Genomic DNA, 23,281 nt, shown 5'->3' with positions numbered 1-23,281 from the left:
ATTTTGTAACATTTCAAACCGCTTTTTTGAGATGTCTCCAAGCACTTGTATGACAAATATTCATTTGTCATACATTTGTCCCCGGGTTCATGTTTATCTACAAATTATTAATTTTTATTGAAAATGACACAATGTCTAACTTACCTCATATATACATCATGTATCAAATTTTCTTTAGTTTTCTGGTCCATCCTGTCTCCGTATTTTTTCCTCGGCTTTTCAAATGAACCAAACTCGGTGAGATTTTGATAATATCTTGTATTATATCTCTTTTTTATTCATTCGTGGAAGCCATTTTTCGCCAAAAATTCAATGACTCGTACAGTAACAAAATGTCATTTTGTGTAACAAATTCAAAGTCAAATTTAGGAACACCAAAGTAAAAGCCTATTATGAAAGGAATTAATTTATTTCAATATCTCCAATTTTTCGAAAAAAGAATGATAACTTACGATACATAATTGAAAAGGTAAAATCTGGTCGGATAGCAAATCTGAAAACACCATTATGTAGCAGGGAGAAAGTGGCAATGTGGAAGTACAATTTATTTTCGAAGTTTATTGAGTGTCTTGATATAAATAAAGAAATTAAAAATTAGACATGGCACTCAAGAATTTGGCAAACCATAGACACGTGTTTCGGGCTTTTGGCCCATCGTTAGTATGGTGCAGCCAAGTGTGAGGATGGACTTAAATGAAACTTGTGTTATAAAATATCGGTTTTTGGTTTCCTTCAATAACATTGTTGCATATTCAACACATATTTGGGAGTTGAGCTTTCTCAACATTTTCGTTATTAAAATTTTGAAAACTTTCCGAGAAGATTGACCAGTTTGATTTTAATAATTCAAAAAATGAAAGGACAATACTGGAAACTGATTTATCTCATTTCCAGCCTGTACTTAGAGATACGGATGATTCCAAAAAGAGCTCAAAATATAAATAATTAATTGCAAAATTTTTAATATAGGAAAATTTTTTAGAAAGGAGCCACGTTTAATATATCCAAAAATAAGACAGTATGTAAAATTCCCGAAACACGTAAATTTTTATGAAATATGAAGTATCGCTAAGATGCGTATCACTCACTCCTCTACACACCCCCCTTCAAAATATTAAACAAAATAACCCCCTATGTGCCACCTACTGGATAAGTGATTTTATCATGATTTAACAATGATTTTTCTGGGCTGGTTTCTAATTTACTGTGAAGTAGGACGTTGAAGTATAAGTGAACGACCTTTTAGATTAATTGATAAAATCTCTCACAAAAACGTATACTATAGTTATTTCCATTGTCAAGTTTCTAACAGAAAACAACTTTTGTCCCGTATTATCGTTGAATTATATCTGTTGGATTTTTGTCAAAATTTCTCATACAAAAAACACTTCAAAATACTTTCTAAGACTCACAGCCAAAAATGTTTTACAAACAAAACAGTTTTAACAAAAACGCAACACGTGTTACGCGATACAATGACTTCTTCGGGCGTATCTTTACTATTTCCACATGTTCAATGCTTGATATACCTAATTTTACAATTTAGAGTACCTACATTTCAAGTACCTGAGTGTCTCAATTTCCACATTTGAAAGAATATTTGGTAACGGGAATGCATTCAATTCTAATTGGTTATTCAGTAAATTACTGGAATTCTTGAATCTATTGAGTTTTAGACATTTTAGAAGATCGAGTTTAAAACTCTTCTCTTCTAAATGTAACACGTCGTATGTATGACTGAAGGTGGTTTGCAAATGTGTAATTGGTCTTTCTATTCATAAAACTACTTCTATGTTCTTTAATTATTTGGAAAATGTTGTCTTAGTTTGGCTAATATATAGTTTTGGACAAGAGCCACAAGTCGGCTCTAGAAGATATTAAACCCGTGGAAATTTTGATATAAGGTACCATGAACATGTCATTTCGGATAAAAAAAATCATTAATGTACGAACATCTTCAAAATTCGAAACATAAAATAGATAAATATAATTTAAAAATCCTCCACACATGCGAAAAAAGGAAAATGATGAATCTGTTGGAATCTATGGAAATAAACAAGTCATAGAAAATTCCCAATTCTATTATCCTCAAGGAACAACTCGATCCAAACAATAGTCCTCTCGTTAACCTATAACCCAGTTCCTAAATCCTACATTATATCAAAAGTTTTGTTTATCGATATTCCAAGTATCGACAATGTAGGTACCAAATTATTTATGATATGATATGCAACTTAGGTATAAATTACTCCGAAAAATATTTACCCCTCTGAAAGGCCTATTGATAAAATCATATCACTGAAAAGTATTCCGAGAAGTATACACCTAAATAGATTCGGGAAGTGCTGGGTGGACCAACCCCCCTTCCATATACCGGGCTAACCAATATACAAATATATATATATATATATATATATATATATATATATATATATATATATATATATATTTAGGAAATACAAATTCATAAACTTATGATTGAATAATTCACAAAAATTTGTGGCATAAAAATATTACCAGTAGGAAAACTCTTGACACAGTTCAAAATCTAGATACAAGTTATGAAGTCAGAGGATGGAGTTAGCGCTTCACAGGAACTGTTGGTTTTCACTAAAAGGAGAGAGAAAAGGAACATATTGCAGAAAACATTACATTCAAAAAGTTTCATTTATTTTGTACATGATATACAACTGTACCGTCAGAAATTGTTCCCAGACAGTATATTCTAAAATATATATAACAAAAATAAATATTTTCAAGGAAAAAAAATAGCAAATAGAAAGAAATTGAAGTACAGTATTTACAACGACATTTAAAATTAAATATGCCATAATCCAGGAATGAAATTTTCTCAGCTTTATATACAGGGCGGCTAATTTAGGTAAATTTTCTTTGTTCGATTTTCAAATAAATATAAACCCCAGCTTAATAAATGTTCACATCTGAATGATAAAAATGTTCTTTATTCATCACCGTTATGAATGACAGCGATGTCTCACATTCAGTCTTAAAATTCGAAATATAAATAAACCAAACAATGGTTCACTTTTTGACAAATCTTTCAAACAGAAAATCGAAGCACCCCAGTACAAAATATAAATTACAACAGCATTATAAACATTGGCACAACTTGAGTTATCTATTTACAGAGAAAAATTCTTAAAGACCTAAACACGGAACACCTTCCTAAGGTGGCGAATGAGTTCTATTTGTTCTATTATTCCTATTTCTAAAGTTCCTATTACCACTATTTCTGTTATGAAAGTTATTCCTACCCCTCCGTCTCTCTCTATTAAAACCCCTTTCTCTATTACCTCCTTGGAAGTTTCCTCCATTGTCTGGGGGATAAAAGTCATCGTTAAAGGGAAAATTACTGGGTCCATCTTGTGGTGGGAATCCTCCAAATGGCATAGGAGCATTTCCTAATAAACCACCATTTCTTGGATTAAAGTTTATTTGGAAATCTGAAGGAAGATTAGGTATTCCAGGCGCAGCACCTAGTAGTCCCGGTTGAGTTATACTCTGCACCATTTGACCCACTAGAGGTTGATTTTGTCCCACAAGAGGATTAATTTTTGGCGAATTGTTTGATAATATTGACAGTGCTGCACTCAAACTAGGGTGGGACGGCATGTTGGGACCAGGAATTATATCAAGATTTGCTAATAAACTGTTCAAAACCGGATCATGAGTATTGTTTGCATCTGTTCGATAACTTAGCTCTTGGTTCAATAAAACTTTCTGATTGCTAGTCAAACTTTGATAAAACACTGAACTTCGTAACATGTTCATTTGTTGTGTGTAGCTCAAAGGACCCTGGGCTGGTTCAACCTTTGTCTCCTCAACTTTTCTCAACCTTGGGTCGACTCTTCCAGATGAACTGGCTTTGGGACTAGCTTTCGGACTTAGAGGGGTGTCTCTCTCTTCTGTGCTTAGTCGAAAAATTTTTCTTAATCTTGGATCGCCAGTCTTTTCAGCATCATTTATGCTCAATTTCAAACCGTTGTAATCGGGACGTGGTATTTCCACCAGAGTAACCTTCCAAGCCATTGGTGGATGAGAATTAATACTAGCATCAATTTCAGACGCTGGTGTATAGTTTTGCATGCCTTTGAATGGAAGTTGTAAGTTTCTCAAATCCACATCTGATCGCATACCTGAAAAATACATAATTTTAAATTTCATAAGTTCTATGGTAGAGTAAAATGATCCAATATTGAGCTGGCTTTATGACTGTGGTACTTCAAAGTTGGTTCATATGTCCGTTAAATGTATCTGAATAGGTGATGCCTTTCCTCAAAGAGCATTATCTGAGAGGCTTCTTGTCCACCCACAGTACCGCCCATATATGCAAACCGATATATACAAAATTATTGAAGTTCACTTGCATATGACCAAACCTCATGACAAACTAAATTGTTCAGATTGAATTTTTTAAATATTAAAAAATGTATGTTTTTTACCTCTAAAGTCAGTAACCTCCTCAGAAGTAGAAGCATTTCGATTGATACTGCCTTGCTCATAAATACTAAGCTTCTCAGGTTTTGCCTTTGTTTCAGTTGAACTTTGTTTACTTTTTTGCCTGGGGTCTGGAGTTGAAACTTTTCGGTCTGTCCTTTGAGAATCTGATTTTTCCAGGGACATTCTTGGATCCTGATAAATAAAATATTTCCATGAATGTGTTTCAATTGTAAGATTATTTTTATCACAAGAATAACGGTCAATATTCAGTTAAAATGTATATTCATGAAATAGAGAAACATATACTTTGTTCAAGATAAAGAGGTTCAACATGGCAAAATCGGTAACCACGAGAGATATTAAGTCAGTTGAATTATAAAAAGTTACCCACTTTAGAGCTTATGGTAATGACAAGTTAAATCTTTATCTAAGGAAAAACATTTTCATTTTCAATTCGATGTTTCATCACCAATTACAATTAAAATAGGAACCAGAAAAAACCATCACCTGGAATAAATTACCTGTTATGGCGACAACTTCATTGATGTATCAACTTTTTCATAATGCATCCAACTTTGTAACTCTTACAATTTCTCCATGGTGTTCCTTCTTATTTTGAACACATTTGTCTAATTACCACTAGTTAATTTTATTTATATGATCGGTTTCGGGTTTAACCCCATTATCAAGTATCAAGTACACTTATATTTGATAATGGACCCAAAACCGGTCGTATAAATAAAATTAACTAGTATTTTTATTCATTTCATTAAAGTGATTATGAATTACCACAAAATAAACAAGTCATCAATTACACATATTGAAATCTTTTCTTATTTTTCTTCAATCATCTTTGAAAATGTACTCAAGCAAATGAATCACTGAATTATGTTAAAAATTGGGTAATTGTGTATACTCATTCTAGTTTTTGAGTTAGTTCGTCCTCAGTATTTCTCTGCAGCTTTAACTGCAAGGCACCTTGTTGGTCTCAGAGCCTAATAACAAAGCATTCACGATCCAACACCAGATAGCGTCTTCGTAAGGGGAAATGTCGAGGCTCACTTCATATTCAGACTTATTTCTTGAGGAATGTTGAGTCCAGCAATGCATTCGTGATTCAGACTAGCATCACTGTCGAGTCCTATAGCTGGTCGAAATAGGGCTATCTGATGTTGGATCACAAATGTTTTTTTTTTGGGCTCTAATATCAACAAAGATCTAGTAGCTGCAATGTATTTTGGCTGCTCAAGGCTCTCATTACCTGTTGAGCAACCTTCAGTGATATTTGTAGGAGTGGGAGATATGACAGAGGGCCTAATCAGGTAAGGAACTGTATTTTGCAGGTTGCTTTTATTGGTACCCTTGTACCAATAATTTGATTACACTCACCATAGTAGTCAAAAGTTTTGAAATGTTTTTTAGTACGTTTCGTAGTTGTGAGGCAATGACATTTGTAGAAAAAACTGACATATTTAAAAGACATTTTCGTTCTTTCCAAGCCTTCTTTTAACAAACAATACTTTCAAGGAAATCCAAAAAGAAACAAACTGAATATGAATTTAGTTATAGAAATGTTTGAAATTTGTAAGATAAGAAAGTGTTATCCACAATAATCATCACTCTCTATATTTACGTGCAACAAAATAAATAGCAGTTCTTCTCTAATTCTAATTTCAACCTTTTGGAACTTTTCGCTGCCTCGTTAAATATGGGTTTCACTTGTCTTAGATTGAGGATTTTTATTCAACCATATAAGCATATGCTAGGAACCTATTTTCTTCTCACTATATATTTAATATTTTTAATTTACTTCACCAGTATTAAGTTTTGAGTTTCATATAAAATAGGACTATTTTACGAATATTCTGAGTGTGAATAAAACAGTGAATCTTTATTGCACTTTGAATAAAAGCAAACTCAAAGTTTAAATTACCTCTGAGTCAGCATTTCAATGGAATTGAACCACCAAGAACCTATTTCTGGATATATGAGAATCATTTTCCAATAAAAATTGCCATTGTAATGACGTATTTTGACACTTCAAAGCATATGTTGATCGTTGTGAAGTTATGGGAATCTTTTTCCGATAGGAATTGTTCATAACGACGTAATTTGACATTTCAGAGAATATGTTTATCATTGTGAATAGTTTAAAATGACATCAGTTTCTGTTGGAAACAAATTTCCATGACTGGAGACTCAAGTTCTCGGTATCAAAAAAGTACTTAGTCCTTGAAAATTCATTTTTAAAAAAAGTTGAAGTTCATAATTGCTTTAGGTACTGTTTGTTTACATTTTTTGTATATTTCAGTTATAAACCTCGTTAGTCCTAAGATAATCCTTCAACTGTACTTTCATAGACTCCAGATTGATAGTTTTGGGCATAATTATAGAAATAGTAAGTATATAAATTTTGAAATTGTTCTAAAATATTTTCCAAAATATTGAAACCTGTTTCTCTACTCAATCAATAATTCAGTCATTCTATAAGTTCACCTTTTCTGAATTTATTTTGTCATATTAAGTTTTCAATCAAGGGAAACCATCCATCTGTTGCAATAATATGTGGATGTTTTTTATTTCTATCATTATTTCTTGGTTCTGGTTATTCAATATTTTTTCTCTAATTTTTCAATTTAAGTACTTAATTTTGAAATTGAAATTCACTGTGTTTTACCCTTTCGGGTGTCTTAAAACATGAAAACATAAAACTGTAGTTTCCAATCAATCTATATGGCTATACAGATGAAGAACATAACCACAACTTCCTTTTATTCATATATAAGTTAGCACTCCTAATATTTGTGAAGCACTGTTGGGAACCTTTGGTGTAGTAATGAATATTACTGGAGTTTTATACCAACACCAAACTGTCATTTTTAACACATCGACACGTGTTTCGATCACCAAGTGATTATCTTCAAGAAAGATTAATAATTAAAAATAACGGTTTGGTGTTGGGATAAAACTCCAGTCATATTAATCCTTAATATTGCCATGAATACACATTTTTCTTGTTTATGAAAATACATTAATAATTGTAAATTAACTTAGTCTGTAGATAATCACTTGACTTACATTCTGCAAATAAATGACCAGATAATTTTCAATCCTTTTTTAGGGAAAACAAAAAATAACACATTGAATATTTCAGCTATTATTAAATTTGAGCCGAAGTCTACAACGAATTACATACAAGTGAATATTACCTGTCGTATAGATTTTTGATCACCAGTCGCAACTTGTGGGGTATCAACGGCTGGTAGCATTACATCAGCAACAGCAGGCAACTCGGTTTCAGTCACTTGTTTGATAAATGGGAATTGGTTACGACCTTGACTCATTGACGTTAAAAGCTTTGTTACCTCAGCTGAAATATCAATTTTCGAGAGATCCCCCAGTTTTTCCACAACATCCTGTGGTTTGATTTGAGGAGGAGACATCAACTGATTGCTGAAAAATAGATCTTTGAACCATGAAAAAATACATTTAGTCTTCCATCTTACCCAGTACTGATTTTGTCCTGAATGTCATCCTTATCTTTATAATCTTCATTGTCAACTTTTATAGTTAGCCTATTATCATCGTCATCGTCATCATCTGAATACCAGTTTATATTTTCTTCCAGCTCAAATCCTTCTTTTCCAGCAGTCTCCACAACATTTTCCTTTTGTTGTGCTTGTATCCTTAAAAATAAATTGCGGTGTGTTTTAGGTAGATCAGCCGGTAAACTGTCAGGTTCGTCTCGTAATTTATCTTCCCCGGTATCTATCTGAAGCATTGGCTCATCTTCCATGTCTTGATCCATCAGATTTTTGGTGGTAATTGGTTTATCGAAGATTTTAGGAAGTTGTCTAATATCAATGTCTTTAGATGCCATAATAGGTTGCAGTCTTATATCTGTGTCTTGAGTCACTGGGTAGGGTAGTAAGTTTGAGGTGCGAATATCTACGTCTTGTTTGGGAGAGTTGCTAAGAAGCCCAGCTTCACGTTTGTACCTTTCAAGATCTATCTCCCTGTTCTGGGGCGATGAAGTCTTTGCAGGAGTAACATTCGACATTGAAGGAGGTAATGTACGCATGTCGACATCACCATTACTATAACATGAAACTTACTCTGTAGGATTATTGTGGAAAAATGTGCATTTAGAAAGTAGATAGCGCCGACTTGAAACTGATATCTCATATAGACTAATTTTAAATAAAATATGATCTTGGTGTAACTGTTTATTTTCAAAGTGAGCTGAGATTCTCTAAATGGCTAAAAATTCAGACTTCTATTATCTAAAAAAGTGTTATTAGATCTGTATTGTATGAAAAGGTAAAAAAATAATGAGATATTAAAAATCATAAAAATACCAACACCTAAAAATTCAGATACATTAGTTAAAAAAGTAAACAATAAAAAATGAAGAAATCCAAACTCTAAAATTATTCAAAAAACACTGTCAACAACATCCAACAAAAGTAAAATGGTTGCTAAAGAATGTGCTGATACTTAGATACTTAGAAAAGCTTGCAAGTAGAATTGTTGATGAAAATCACGACATATTTGTAAATGTCCAACATTCTGTATAATTACCTATTAATTCTCATATCCTGGTCTTGGCCGTAACTGAATGTCTTGAGGGGAAAATCTTTACTACCAGCCATTGGATCTGGATCTTGCCATCTTGAAGGACGATTCCGACTTGGTTTATCAGCCTTACCTTTCAGATCTAAAAAATATTTTTCTAAATCATCATCTAACTGATACCTTAAAATAAAATATTAATATATGTCAGCTATCTTCCCTTGCCTATATCATATAAAAAAAAACTATTTCACTATTTTTTCAGTTGTAATTAAGTTAAGAAAGGGTAGTCAGGGAAGAGAGATGAAAATTGGTTTCATCATCTCTTGAGATTGAAAACCCAAAATAATCTTTCCATTCTTGTTTTTTTATATGATGTGAATAAAGCCCTTCGATCGTTTAATGAAACTTTTTAAAGAATACTTTTAGATTCAACAGTTCTCAACCCATCTGCAATTAGCAAGAATGTTTGGTGCAGCATTCATTTACATTATGATATTTTTGGTTATAACAAAATCATAACAAAACATGATAAAAGATAAAACTGAAACCCCTGGCTTGAAAAAAAATCAAAACAAGCACGTTTCCCAAACACTAGAACTGCAATACTTTTCATGTTTCACCAACCAAGTTCAGGAGATGCAGTTCTGGTATTTGGGAAAAATGCTTGTTTTGAATTACAAAGCCAAATTAATAAATTAGTATTAAAAAATTATTCAAAAATTCAAATGAAAACCGTAAAAATTAATGAAGTAAAAAAAAAACAAACAAAAAACTAACCATCACTTCCTTGTAATAACTCAGGGGGTACAGGTACACTAATATCAAACAAGGACGGTATCCCACCTTTAGCATCCTGCTTATTGTCAGCACCATGTTGCTCTTGAAGTTCTTTCTGTGTTGCATTAATCATGTTCAAGGCTTCTTCTCTACTCATTCTGGGAAAACCGCCTAGAATGTCTCGAGGAGCAGTTTCGATGTGCTTGAACAGAATCTGTTTCAGACCTGAAAATTTTAACGACCTTCAGTTATTCATATTCTTTTGACTCGAACTTCAATACTTATGGTGGTTTGGAAGGATTCTGGTTTTCTGACTAGGGGAGGAAGAGCATAAATGTTAATTTCTTACCATCAGAGAGAGGTTTGCCATGGGCGAATTTACAGTCATCTCCTTGTGCACACTTTAAACCTGTATGGTAAAATTTACAAGGAAATTCAGAATGCATATATGAACATTTGTCACCTTTTGCGCAACAATCCATCAGATAGAATTTGCAGAGTTCTAATTTCATTGGTGGAACAGCCTCATGGGAATAGGGACAATCATCCTGCGAAATGAAAAAAATTTCAATATTTCACATACATAGTCACTCTTAAATCATACTTTTTGACATTTTCCTTGCAAATAAAAAACACAAACGCCTTGTGAATCTTTCAAGGGTTGTTGTTCTTTGCTTCTATCACGTTCTTTATCCTTATTCTTAATTCTATCCCTACGATCTCTTTCTTTGATTTTTCTTCCCTTTCTACTGTCTCGTTTCTTTAATTTATCTTCAATCTTGTTGGAGTCTGATGAATATTCTGATTCAAAACTTTCGTCTGAATGCATGGATGACATTGGTTCCCTATTCTCTTCAAATTTTCTATCTGGACTTCCTCCTCTCATGTTGATCATTTCATTTTCATCAATTTCAGATCTTGGAGATTCTATTCTTCTTTGTTTGCTCTGAAAGAAAAACAATCGGTAAGGTTTCGTTTTGAGTAAATCTTTAGTTGAGCATACTTTTCGATCTTTTTCATTCTTCTTTCTCTTTTTCCCCCTTTTATCGTCAATCTTGTCCTTTTCTTTTTCCTCTCCACTAGCTAAAGCGGCTGCCTCTTTTTCCTTCTTACTCAAAATAGTTGCAAGAGTTTTTTCAATGTTTTTGGCAAAGTCATCGTCTACAAAATTATTTATGATGCATTGTTTTATTTATTATGTTGAAGATAAAACTATATAATAATTAAATATATACAATTTACCTAGAGGATCTACTACTGGTTCCTTTGGCCTGAATTTTTCCCATTTTTTTCGCTGCAATTCTTCTTTCTTCCTCAAATGCAAAATACTTCTTTCTGCTTCAGTCATGTGCTTCTTTCCTTTTTCTTCGTGTCTTCTTTTGTCAGACCTTTCAGGTTTGTCTTTTTTCTTCTCTTTTTCATTAGGAATTTCATTGGGAATTTTAGCTGCTACTGGTGCTGATGCATGCGGTTTTGAAATCTCCACAGCAACTGCAGAGGTGTCTTCTTCATCATCCTCAATTTCACCATCTTCTAAATCTTGCTCTTCTTTCGATTTTTGATACGGTTCATCTTGTGAAGTATTGCTACAGAAATGTAACATACTATCATTCACAAATTGTAAAAAAAAGTTATCAGTAATTTATCTTTTGAGATCGGCAACTATACTGCCATAAACATCATACATGTATGCAAGAACATAAGTCATTAATGAGAATACCAATAATTATTATACAGATGTGCCGAAAAGTATTAGAAATATTAGTCAAAGCACACGATTTCGGGTTTAATATTCACCCACCCCGCCGGTGTAAAAAATGTTCTCGGAAATCACGATGAGGCTATTCTTCTATAAGAAAGTTGGGGCGATTGAAAAAGGGGCCGACTAAAAAGTTATAGATTCAAAGTCTCACGATAATTAAAATGCAAAATATCAGAAATTGGAGATAGAGAACATTTATAATTATTTACATTTTTGTCATCTGGAAAATTGAACTCTGATTCAAAATCTATTATTTAGTTTCAATACTATCTTCGCTTCAAAGGCAAACTCTATGTAAACACACCTGAATATTTCGCTATACAATAGCTTCTTGAAGTTATTGTATAGCGCCTTGTAGTTGACTATAGTATAGTAAACTTCTAATTATACTTGACGGACATTGCTTGTTAGGTTTAGATCTAATACAATTTGCATCTTTAACTAAGCACCAGACACTACAAAATACCATCTAAAACAGTACATACTCTAAAATAGGTTTCATGTTTTTTGCCTACAGAAATAAATTATAAATATTCATTTCAAAATTGGTAAGTTCTTGATCCTCTGTGTACTTATTTACAGTAAGTTTTGAAATAAATCCCTCTCCACTTATAAATATTCCTCAGTTTCTAACTGGCACACAGGTCATATGAATTCAAGCCCTTGAACAGTTGCAATAATATTTTTTGAAGATAAATTAGGAGCTCAACTGACTACTTATTCATAATAGGTGGTAAGTCAGGAATTTGAAAAATAAGACAATTTTTTAATGAATAACTCATGTTGAAAATAAGACCTTCACTAAGGTGAGTGGTGTTAATAACCAAAACTGGAAAATGAATAAACAAAATTGCGGATTAATCGATATTCTCGGAGACCTGAAAAGAATGAAATCCATTTTCAGCATCGTTAGTTAGGCTCCAACCTCCAAGGTTAATCCATCTATTATCTTCGTTTCCAGGTAGCAAAACTGACGATTTATGTTAACTATAGTTATGATCCAACATTTAAGGATAAATCCTACTATAACCTTCGTTTTCAGGTAGCAAAACAGACGAAATATGTTAACTATAGTTATGCAAATTTTTTGTCCCACAGGACTAACTTCAAAGCTATTAAAAGTTAACTCAATCAAAAAAATTCATTTCATAATAACTAATAATTTTTTGGAGAGTTTCAAAATTCATGTTATAATGAAATTAGTCACTTCCCCATTCCATTTGAATTATGTAATGAGGATTGAAGGTCAAAGAATGACGTCAGGTAGATTTAGAAACTTGACAATAGATAAAATTTAGAAATAAAGTAGGCATCTTAATTAGTTCCTAAATTACAGGTATGAATCGGAAATTTTCGAACAAAATTTTTCCGAATGTGAAACGATTTTATATTTATAGAAAACGTTTCCCTAGCTAAACATTTCTATTAAAATTATCCAATTATCTACTGTATATGTTGTTTATATTCCCTTATCAGAAAACAGATAGTTAGAATTAAAAATAATAACCCAATTGGTGCTAACATATAACTTAAACTCAAAAGCACTCTATTGTCAAGAGAAATATTTCAAATGCTCCCGCCTTTGTGAAAACTTTGGTATGGTAAATTATAGGTGGCGCCTTCAGAAATCGATTCTATCAAGGCCAACAGGATGTCGAACATTGAGCAAGTTATTTTCGTACGTGACGTCATGGCTTGGGCTGTGTGCCAATTCAGCAATTTTACATTTGTTATTTATTCCTCATTCTTCTTTTTTTCCAAACTTCATTCGAAATATTTTTTGAATATCAATTATAAAATACATTGATTCGAAAAAAAGGAAAAACTACTCCAATGTAATGTCGATAATGTCTTAAAAAATACTAGGATTTACATGTTCGATTCTTTGAAATGGTAGACATATATAAAAAGTATAATTTTTTACAATTACGATGCTCCGGCAAACCAGCAGATGAATAAATCTAAAACTAGGTGTAACTAGCCCAACACCAAAATATAGCGAAAATTGTAAAAACTTCATGCAACTTCGCAAGGTTATTTCAAGGAGAACGGATATTTCGTACTATTGAAAACATAAAATTTACTTCAAGTTTTTGAGAATCTCATATATTCTGCTTTAGTTATTTTCCTCAAATTACCTCAACATGCTATTAAAAATAAATATGTTAGTGTTTGCGATAAGAAATCGACTAGAAATAAGATCAAGTGAAGTTGAAAGGTATTGGCACACAGCCAACGCCATATAATATGGAGGCCATCTTTTACTATACACAAATTATATCTTTTGGATATCGAGAAATATGCTAATATTAAGTTGGGAGCGATAATAAGTTGAATTTGTCGCTGGAATTTTTTGAAAAAAAGATATAATAATGATTAGATTACCTTCCTTCAAATTGACTGTTCATAATAAAATGACGCGTCATTTTAATTTTTCTTGAATCAAGGTTCAAAATACGGCCCCTAGAAGCAAAATTTTTAGTTATGAACTATTTTTGCACTCTTTAGGGCTGTATCTTAGCCTTATTTTTGCCATGAATCGGGTCTTGGTGGTGATTCGCCCCAGGGTGTGTACCCACGCCCATGTGGAATGTTTGACGTTGGCAGTGCTTTCTCTAAGATTTTTCGCGAAAAAATCGATCTCAACGTAAGTTTAACATATTTCTGGCCTCGGAAACGATATTTTGTGTAATTTTGCCGTAAAAATTAATGCAAACCTTTTGATATCACATACGAGCGCCATTACGACCTAAGTAAATATTCACTAATCAGGAATATTATTGAAATGGCATGAAAAGTCACTCATTCACTGTTTTATCTATCTGTCCTGATGTGTTGAGGGGACAGACAATGTTAAAGAAATTACGCATATTTTTCATGTAAACCGACTGTTCTCTTTGGCGAGGAGACCACAAATGATTTCCTTGCTCCTTGTTGCAATGGAATTTGATACCGAACTGGTAACTTAGAAACGAACCAATAGCTAGCAAGGACTTGTCAATTTCGACCAATCATAGACCTCGACCCGGACGATCTCAAATCTAGAAGGTTTATGAACTTCTCCAACTCTGAAGGCATCAATAATTTAATTTTGTAGCGTAACTCACAGGTAGTTTTTCTGAAGTACAATTTGTTCTGAGAGTAAATAATACTACTTACTATACGTATTTCGATATTTGTTTTGTACGTAGGTGAAATTCAAGTCGCCAAGGAAACAAATAAATTAGAGAGCGGAATGGCGGTGAAAACCATTTTAGTAGTTGCTCATAATAGAAATGGAAACAACTTTTATTTCCATGAAATAAATTAAAATAAAAGTATCAACTGCTAAATTCATTAAATGGGTTTATGTACTCATCAAACAATGAAACATTGAAAATTTTGTACACCTAGTGACATCTAACGCTAAGAGGTGAGACTTAAAATTCTCCAAAAAGTATTCTTCATTGAAAATTTATTTTATATGTCCATATCGTCCGAAAACAATGCTACAGGGTATATAATCCACACAACTCATAAAGAAAGATTCATAGAAACCTGATGTTTGAACTGTTTCACTGTTGTTTTGTCAAAAACTCTCGACTCGGGAAATGAGGTTACTCTAACTTTGTTCACATGTTAATAGATGGAAGAAGAATCGTTCCAAATGTAAACATCGGTGTGAGCTTTAGCGCCTCTGTGAATGGCATGCCGAAGTACGTTGAATCTATGAAAAATCAAAAGTGCAGTAGATCGAGTGTTTTCGTCAAAATATTTTTCATAGGGACGGCTACAAGCTACAAGTGATATTCCATAGTATTTCTATGCATCTTGAGTAAACTAATAATCATATACACAGATTACAACTACTTAGTTGTAACGTAGTTGTGATATGTCATCATATCTTATGACCTTTGTATAAGTCTATATACAATGTTATGACAGATAGGGTCAGTGTAATGGTTCTCGGCCTTTTAGTGAAGAAAACGACTTTGTTTTAAAATTAAGTACAGAAAACGGCTTTAAATTGAAATTTGCTTCAAATGAAAAATATTGAGTCATGTGTTGTTAATAACCTCCGAAATGTTTTTTTGTTGCTTCAAACCTTTCGGCACAGAAACCTGAAAAACTGAAAAAAATGCTTTTTTTCTGGTTCTCAGCCACCCCTCACAATTCTCGTCCATTTTTATATCAGTTTTCGGACATCCGAGAACTGATATAAAATCGTTAATGTTAACTATAGAATGTTTATGAGATCACCCAACAAATAATAATACAACTAGACATATAAAAATATATTTATAATTCTTATTTTAAAATATTGAAATAAATTAATAACTAAACGTAAATCCTTATTCCTTATAGGTATTTCAATGTTAAATTTCGCACATATCGTACTTGTAATTTTCCTTCAGCATTGAACATAATGAGAACTGTTATGTTCTCTTTTTCATTCCCATGTTTAACGGTAGGAAGACTTCTCAAACCCTTTGGTCCAAAACTTTACCACTAGATGGACATAGGGCGAAACCAGACTCATCTCCATTGAAAATTCTTCTAAGATCTTCTAGTATATGAGAGAATTCATTATCTTTCAGAAACTGTTCAAGTTCCTCGAACCAATTTCTTACAGATTGTTCTGTAACTGCTGCTTGAGCTTTATTGCTTCCCTGAGAGATATCTCTGGATTCCTTCTCGTGAAGTTCATATACCATGTTTGTTTTGGTGCTCCCTTTTTGAATAAATTTAGACCAGAATCTGCATTTATTTTACAAACCGTATCCAGTAGCATCTGTTTCTTTATGGGAATCCCACATTTAGCTAGATCAAGTACCCATTTTTTAATTCGTTCTTCCCCTTCAACGGTCAATAGTGGTGGTGGTCCTGGCCTTCCAACTCATCCAGTACTCTCCCTGTCAGCCTGTCCTGAATTGTTGCCCTTGGGACAACTCTGACTTCATGCAAGGCATTTTTCAAATCTTCTTTAGAGTATTGGTACATTATTCGCCGCGTTTTTGCCCTAGGTTGAATTACCACAGAGTCTTTAGTTCTGATGCTATTTCTTTTAGATCTAGCCACTGAAAATGAAAAAACGAATAAAAATCTATTTGAAGTACTTACAGAAAGTAATAACAACTACACGAAGACCACGTTAAAAGCCGAGAGGCCGAGAACAGAAATCACTATATATTTTAGTTCTCAGCCCCTCTATTTCTCAAATTGACCGAGAAAAGCTGGTTCTCGGTCATTGGGTTCTTGAGATTATTTATAATCGAAATAAATTGAAATATAGAAACTAATTGACGGCCGCAATCCAATGTGACGTTTTATTAGAACTTCGAACCGATGGGTGCTTCAAAAATTTTTTGCGCATGAGTAGATCAGATATGGAATTTTTGCCGCAAAAAATTCCACCAGTGATTAGAAAAGCAGATACAAACTGTAGTGAGACTATACCTCCACAAGAACGATTAGCTTTAACATTGCGCTTTCTGGCAACTGGAGATTCCTACAGCAGCTTGATGTATTTATTTAAGATTTCGAAACAAGCTATCTCAAAGATAGTACCAGAAGTATGTTCTGCGCTAGTAAACGCAATTAAAGACCAAGTCAAGGTAAGTAAACTTTATTGTACTTTTTTTATTGACAAATTTAGAACTTTTACATGATTCTTAATTAAATGCCTCTGCGATAATGTTTAAAGAACCAAAAGCAGTAGAGGAGTCTGAAGAGTTTTGTATGTATGTCTCCGGTGGTGATGTAGCTGGTGTGCTGCAATACGATGAATGTGATTATGGCCTCGTGAAACTTTGCATTGATAAAATTGGCTCATATGTGTTAGTTGATTGTGGCATTCCATAATCATATTTACCCATACTTGCATCGAACAAAATATTACTTATAAGATGTTCTACAATATGTTGTGCGTAGGTGGTATTCAAATCCCTAATTTTACACGCCATATGTTCTCCAAATAAATCGAATTTGTCTCGCTGTCGTTTATTTTGTATGCCTTGAATTATTTTATATGCCTCTTCTTTTCGAGCGTTATCATCGATTTTTCTTTTAAGTGTTTGTGTGACACGTGTTATTAGGGTCTTTAAATTCATTAAGATTTGTGCTGTTTCGATTTTCCACGGTTTCCTTACGTTACGAGGCTCTTGAGAGGCTTTGTTAGATGCCGAAGGCTCCTAACAAGCAGCGTTAGATGTTGATGGCTTTTGAGAACCATCGTTAGACAAATCTTCCATGCCTTGGTTGCCATTTTCTACATCTTGAAATTCTTGGGTCCCATTTCCACATTCATCACAGTCTGTTACTTGTGAATCATCTAAGTCAGTTTCAGAGGAAGAGTCATTAAGGTCATCCTGAAACGAAAAATACATTGTATAAAATGTAATTACAGTGATCTACATTTTTAGCATAAGTAATGGATATCTTTGTATTTCAGATGCCTAAAACTGCTCAAGAATGGGAAACAATTACTAATGGTTTCAGTATTCTTTGGAATTTTCCAAAAGGTGTAAGCGTTATGGATGGCAAGCATATTGCAATACAAGCACCAAAAAACAGTGGAAGTGATTTCTTCAATTACAAATCGTTTTTAGCATCGTTTTGTTCGGCGTAATGGATGCTAATTACCGATTTTTGTATTTTCATGCAGGCTCCCAAGGGAGAATATCTGATGGAGAAGTTTTCGAAAATACATTATTCAAAAAACTATTAACTCGCTGCAAAGTCAACCTTCCAGAATAAGCTCTTTACCAGGACGTGAAAAATTAGCCCCTCACGTATTTTTAGGAGATGATGCCTTCCCATTATCACCAAATTTACTGAAACCCTACCCTGGGGCTCAGGACAAAGGGCCTTCCAAAAGGATATTTAATTACCGTCTCAGTAGAGCGAGAAGAATACCAGAAAATGTTTTTGGACTGTTATCGTCGATTTTTAGAAAACCATTACTTTTAGAACCAAAAACTGCAGAAGTTGTTGTTATGGCCTGCATTTACTTGCATTTACTTGCATAATTTTTTACGGAATAGATCAGGATCTAAAAATTCCTACAATCCCCCAGGTACATATGACGGTGATGATAAAGATACAGGGCGTGTTTTAGAAGGATCGTGGAGAAGGGAAACTCAGAGTAATACGTTTACTCCATACAAAAAAGTTGCACGAAATGCAGCAACTGAAGCAAAAGATATTAGGCAAATGGGATCGCCACTTTCACCAGTTATAGCCAACATATATATGGAGTGGTTTGAAACTCTGGCCACTGAAGAAGCCCACAAGAAACCTCGAGTCTGGTTGAGATATGTTAACGACACCCTCATAATATGGAACCATGGGAATACTGAACTAGACGTCTTCCTGAAACACATCAGCGTGAGACCTTTCATCACTTTCACAATGAAGAAGGAAATCCACAACAAATTGCCATTCTTAGACGTTTTGGTAAAGAGAACCGACACTAAGTGGGAAACATCTGTATACCGAAAACCCACTCATACGGGACAGTATCTGAACCACGAATCCAACCACCACCAATCAACTGAAAGAGAAATCATCAAGATACTATTAGACCATGCTTTCGGGCTCTGTAACACGAAGGAAGGTCTCGGGAAGGAACTAGACATCATCAAAAATGATCTTCGACGGAATGGCTACTCCAAAGCGATGGTAGAAAAGACCTTGGCTAAAAGACAGCAGGAGCCTAGCAAGGAAGAGAAACCGTCACAACCAGTGCTTGCACTTCCCTACATCAGAGGATTATCGGAGAGGATAAGAAGAATTGGTTCCAAGTACAACATCAGAACCTGCTTCAGATCCGGTAACACTATCCATAGCAGCATCACGAAAACCAGGCCACTAAACGCGGACTGCGATTCCAAGAATTGCATTTATCGGATACCCTGTGAGTGCGGAAAATCCTATATTGGTGAAACTAAGAGGCCATTGAATGTCCGCATTGCCGAGCACAAGAAACACACACAGCGAGGGGAAACCAACAAATCAGGAATAGCAGACCATGTTTGGACCCATCAACACACAACATCGAGTGGTCCCAAGCTGAGATCTTGCACAGAGAGGAACATTGGTTTAGGAGAAAATTCAAGGAAGCCGCTTACATGTTGTCCAACAACGTATTCAGCCAAGCCAGCGTAGAAATACGCAACATATGGAAACTCATCATCAAGCGAAAAATGGCCAACTCCCGCCAAACGGTCACCTCCCACGGAACTAGTGAAGCGGATAATGGAAAGCGGGGATACGTGAAAGTACTCGAACGATCTATAAATAGTCATCTCTCGGAGGAATCAGTCCAGTCATCACCCGAAGACGATTGTAGATACTAACAATCGAAACGTCGTGAACTAACGAGACTTGGAATCTCTCAACTTTTTATTTTCTTTTTTCATTTCTTTATTTTTATTTATTTTTGTTCAATTGTTCTATTTTACTTGTATTTTATTTCACTATTATTTCATTTCAGGTTTATTTTGCTTAATATAATTGTTATTTTCAGCTATTCATTTTTAATTCTTCTTTTTTAGTTGTTTCAGGGATTTCAAATAATTTTATATAGTAGACAATGGAAGTCCGAACTAGTGAAATTCATTATGAAACATTGTCAATCACCTTCAAACAAAGGCAAGAGTTTGCTGATTTTTTCGTTACACCTTTGGGGATGGTGCCGTGGCAGAATAATTTTTGAATTATAATTCATGTATAAATTGAAATTGCCTATTTATTTGTTTGAATAATTAATAATAGAAAAATTAATATGTAAAAACATTGTGTGTTTACTTACCACGTTCTCGGCTTCACTTTCCTTGCATGGGCGGACTTTGTTTTTGTCTCGAAGAAATACTAATGCATCGTAGGCAAACCACTTGGAATGAAGGTGAGTGCCTGCTCCAGATTTTTTCATGCTGCGATATTTTTTTCGCTCTCTATAAAACTGAGCCACCAAGTTACGGATTTTTCTTTTTGCCTCTTCCTGAGATAAGCACCCTACAGCTGAACAAACTGCATTCCATGCATAATTTTTTGATTCTCTGTAGGATTCCAAATACATGGATGTTGTCTATAATTGTCAATTAAATTTAAACAATTCTCCGAAGTCCACTTAAACGCCATCACGAAAACCTAAAAATTCACGCACATGCACTTTTATACTTAACAGAACACTGAGACGCGGCGGTCTGTCTACTGTCTAGTCACTCAATTTGCAACAGGTCTCAACTCGCAACAATCCGTCCACATCGAAGTAATGTTGACAAATGTTACACTTTTTTTCATATTATCCTTTGATCTTTACAGCTAAAAATGGATTTATGCAACATACTACAACTTATGTTGAATCGCAACACCAACTTTATGCAATGCAACACAACATATTCCAACAAATATAAACATTTTATTTGAATTGAAGGGGTTATATTTTTAGAAGTGATTAATTTTTGGGAAAGAAAGTTTTTGGCTTTCTACTACTCCATCTTGATACAAAAAAAGATTTGGGAATCTTCCAAAGAAAGGAAGGAAGTAATCAATTTGAAAATAAGTAACTCTATACATGGATGTGTAGATCATGCAAAGAAGTAACTTTCAGACACAAACTGAAAGAAAGTCCTCCTGAAACAGCTACTTTCATATAAACATTGAATTACACGAAAGAAAAAAATTCTTTCGAGTTCTATATGAACACTGAATTAGATAGTATAATTCTTCCTTCCTTTCTTTGGAAGATTTCCTCATCTTTTTTTGTATCAAGATGGAGTAGTAGAAAGCCAAAAACTTTCTTTCCCAAAAAACATTTCATGTTGTAACAAGTTTTTGTTGTATTATATTGGAAAATGTTGCTCCAGTGTGGATGCGCCTTTAGTAATATCTGCCTTCCTCCAACACGATATCGGCATCTTCTCGACTCGTCTACTGTGGTAACTTGCGTTATCCATTACTACTACGGATCCCTGCGGAAGTTTAACGAGTATGTTTTTAAACCATTCTTCGAATATTGTGGCATCCATTTCTTTATGATAATCCCCATTTTTATTCGATTCAAACAGCATCAGTCCATCTCTCCCGAATCCTTCACTGCTGCCTATGTGAATGATGATCAGACGACGACTTTTTCCAAATGAAATTTTCAAACCAGTGGACCAACCTTCTAAGAAGGCCTCGCTTCCACTTCTGATGTTCTGGTCTTGCCAAACCTTCGAGCTGGTATGACCCTCATTGAGCCATATCTGATCCAAATAAAAAATAGATTTATCCAGTGTTCTGGCTTTCTTTATTTTTCTTAGTTTCTCCATTCTACAATCTGTAAATTTTCTAATAACATACTATTTCTATTAATATCTTCTATATGTAATATCTTTTATAATTTAGTTATTCTAATATCTTCGCGAATAACTGACATAACTTTATTTAATGGAGCTATTTCGTTTCGAAGTCGATTCTCACCATTGGGATCTCGGAAAGTATGAGAGATGGAAAGATGGTTAAATTGTGACAAAGTTGCGCATTTACCTGACTAACAATATGCCGTTGAGAATGTTCTGAAATTCCGAGTATATCCAGAGATATCCGGAAAAAACAGAAATTGCGGAAAATGGTTTTTATTTTTTCTGTCTTTATTTTTCGAAGGGTTCGAAAATAAATTGCACTTCCACATTGCCACTTTTTCCCTGTGACATAATGGTGTTTTCAGATTTGATATCCGACGTTTCGTTTTCCGGCCACCATCATCAACTTTTTTTATGGGTCCTTCTTCGAATATTATTCAGTGCACAATTAATTTCTCTCCTCCTCAATCTTCCGAACTCTCTAACAATGCTGTGTTGAAGGTCCTCAATATTTTGATATTCCCTCTGACCATAAACTCTATTTTTCAGTGTACTCCATAAGAATGTAACCATAACAGTTAAGTCTGGAGACCTTGCTGGCCACTTCACCGGCTCATTATTCCCTACCCATTTATCACCAAACCTTTCAGTCAGGTAATTAGATACTCGTCTGGTAGTGTGCGGTGGATCACCATTATGTTGAAACTAGATGTTATAGTTAGCCAAAGATAGATCATTCAAAAACTGGTGATAGGTTTCTCCATTCAGAATTCCGTGAAATAAATGAGACCCAAAATTCTATCTTTGTAAATTCCTGCCCACACGTTAATACTAAATCGCAGTTGAGGTCAAATTTCTCGGTACTGCCTGGGGTTATTTATGCTCCAAATGTGTTCGTTATTTCGGGATCACCTGGATGCAATTTTTAAGGTATGTGTTTAAAAATCTGTTTTAAATCTGTTTTTCCGTTAATCAGGTACCGCCCCCATACGAACGACAACTCTCAGAAGTTGAGAAACTTGTGCGAGCTAAGGACTAACGAGGTCTTACCTTTTAACGTGAGATTCCTAACACGGTATTTTGTAACATTTAAAACCGCTTTTTTCGAGATGTCTCCAAGCACTTGTATGACAAATACTCATTTCGGAGGAAATTTGACGTATAGATTTCTATGGGTTCATGTTTATCTGTGAATTATTAATTTTTATTGAAAAAGACACAATGTCTAACTTTACCTCATACATACCTCATTTATCAAAATTTCCTGGTTCATTCTGTCTCCGTATTTTTTTCTCAGCTTTTCAAAAGAACCAAATCGGTGAGATTTTGATTCAATAACTTGAACATAGTTCGATGTGGTTGTCGTCTTTCGAGATAC

At 34.0% G+C, this 23,281-nt stretch overlaps 4 protein-coding genes across 9 annotated transcripts; 1 reads left to right on the top strand and 3 right to left on the bottom strand.

Moving 5' to 3' along the window:
- Nucleotides 1–2,648: 2,648 nt before the first annotated feature.
- Nucleotides 2,649–14,519, bottom strand: su(sable) (suppressor of sable). 5 transcript variants are annotated; one of them, XM_023157151.2, is made up of 12 exons: nucleotides 14,293–14,519; nucleotides 11,056–11,417; nucleotides 10,817–10,974; nucleotides 10,418–10,759; nucleotides 10,277–10,361; nucleotides 10,163–10,222; nucleotides 9,814–10,038; nucleotides 9,043–9,178; nucleotides 7,968–8,558; nucleotides 7,671–7,914; nucleotides 4,464–4,653; nucleotides 2,649–4,157 (listed from the first exon to the last, which is right to left on the bottom strand). In XM_023157151.2, exons 1-12 carry the CDS (start codon nucleotides 14,316–14,318, stop codon nucleotides 3,187–3,189), a joined length of 3,390 nt encoding a protein of 1,129 aa, XP_023012919.2. In that variant the 5' UTR covers nucleotides 14,319–14,519; the 3' UTR covers nucleotides 2,649–3,186. The 5 variants fall into 5 exon arrangements, with proteins under 5 accessions (XP_023012919.2, XP_023012920.2, XP_023012916.2 ...); XM_023157152.2 differs by having other exon boundaries at nucleotides 9,880–10,038; nucleotides 10,163–10,361; XM_023157148.2 differs by having other exon boundaries at nucleotides 10,163–10,361; nucleotides 14,293–14,518.
- A 2,039-nt stretch (nucleotides 14,520–16,558) lies between these two features.
- Nucleotides 16,559–20,381, top strand: LOC141487027 (uncharacterized). 2 transcript variants are annotated; one of them, XM_074185756.1, is made up of 2 exons: nucleotides 16,559–17,169; nucleotides 18,006–20,381. In XM_074185756.1, the coding sequence occupies exon 2, from the start codon at nucleotides 18,767–18,769 to the stop codon at nucleotides 19,718–19,720; it is 954 nt and encodes a 317-aa protein (XP_074041857.1). In that variant the 5' UTR covers nucleotides 16,559–17,169; nucleotides 18,006–18,766; the 3' UTR covers nucleotides 19,721–20,381. The 2 variants fall into 2 exon arrangements, with proteins under 2 accessions (XP_074041857.1, XP_074041858.1); XM_074185757.1 differs by having other exon boundaries at nucleotides 18,006–18,890.
- Nucleotides 17,165–20,633, bottom strand: LOC111511637 (uncharacterized). Its single transcript, XM_074185760.1, has 2 exons — nucleotides 20,367–20,633; nucleotides 17,165–17,922 (listed from the first exon to the last, which is right to left on the bottom strand). The coding sequence occupies exons 1-2, from the start codon at nucleotides 20,631–20,633 to the stop codon at nucleotides 17,746–17,748; spliced, it is 444 nt and encodes a 147-aa protein (XP_074041861.1). The 3' UTR covers nucleotides 17,165–17,745.
- Nucleotides 20,634–21,399: 766 nt separating this feature from the next.
- LOC141487008 (uncharacterized) lies at nucleotides 21,400–21,870 on the bottom strand. The gene has a single exon (XM_074185701.1). The coding sequence runs from the start codon at nucleotides 21,868–21,870 to the stop codon at nucleotides 21,400–21,402; it is 471 nt and encodes a 156-aa protein (XP_074041802.1).
- Nucleotides 21,871–23,281: the final 1,411 nt, after the last annotated feature.

This window comes from Leptinotarsa decemlineata, unplaced genomic scaffold, assembly GCF_025532065.1.
Source record: "Leptinotarsa decemlineata unplaced genomic scaffold, Ldec_3_MD MMD2_tig00078346_RagTag_RagTag, whole genome shotgun sequence".
NCBI lineage: Eukaryota > Metazoa > Arthropoda > Insecta > Coleoptera > Chrysomelidae > Leptinotarsa > Leptinotarsa decemlineata.
Note: the sequence above shows the minus strand (reverse complement) of the source record. Positions and strands in the feature narration are given on the sequence as shown.

Excerpts from the sequence above, each read along its gene's own strand:
- LOC141487027 (XM_074185756.1), top strand. The coding sequence starts at position 18,767 with ATGGGATCGCCACTTTCACCAGTTATAGCCAACATATATATGGAGTGG.
- LOC111511637 (XM_074185760.1), bottom strand. The coding sequence starts at position 20,633 with ATGTATTTGGAATCCTACAGAGAATCAAAAAATTATGCATGGAATGCA. Across the intron at positions 17,923-20,366 it reads AAAGTGAAGCCGAGAACGTG|GATGACCTTAATGACTCTTC; the intron begins GTAAGTAAACAC and ends TTTTCGTTTCAG.
- LOC141487008 (XM_074185701.1), bottom strand. The coding sequence starts at position 21,870 with ATGGAGAAACTAAGAAAAATAAAGAAAGCCAGAACACTGGATAAATCT.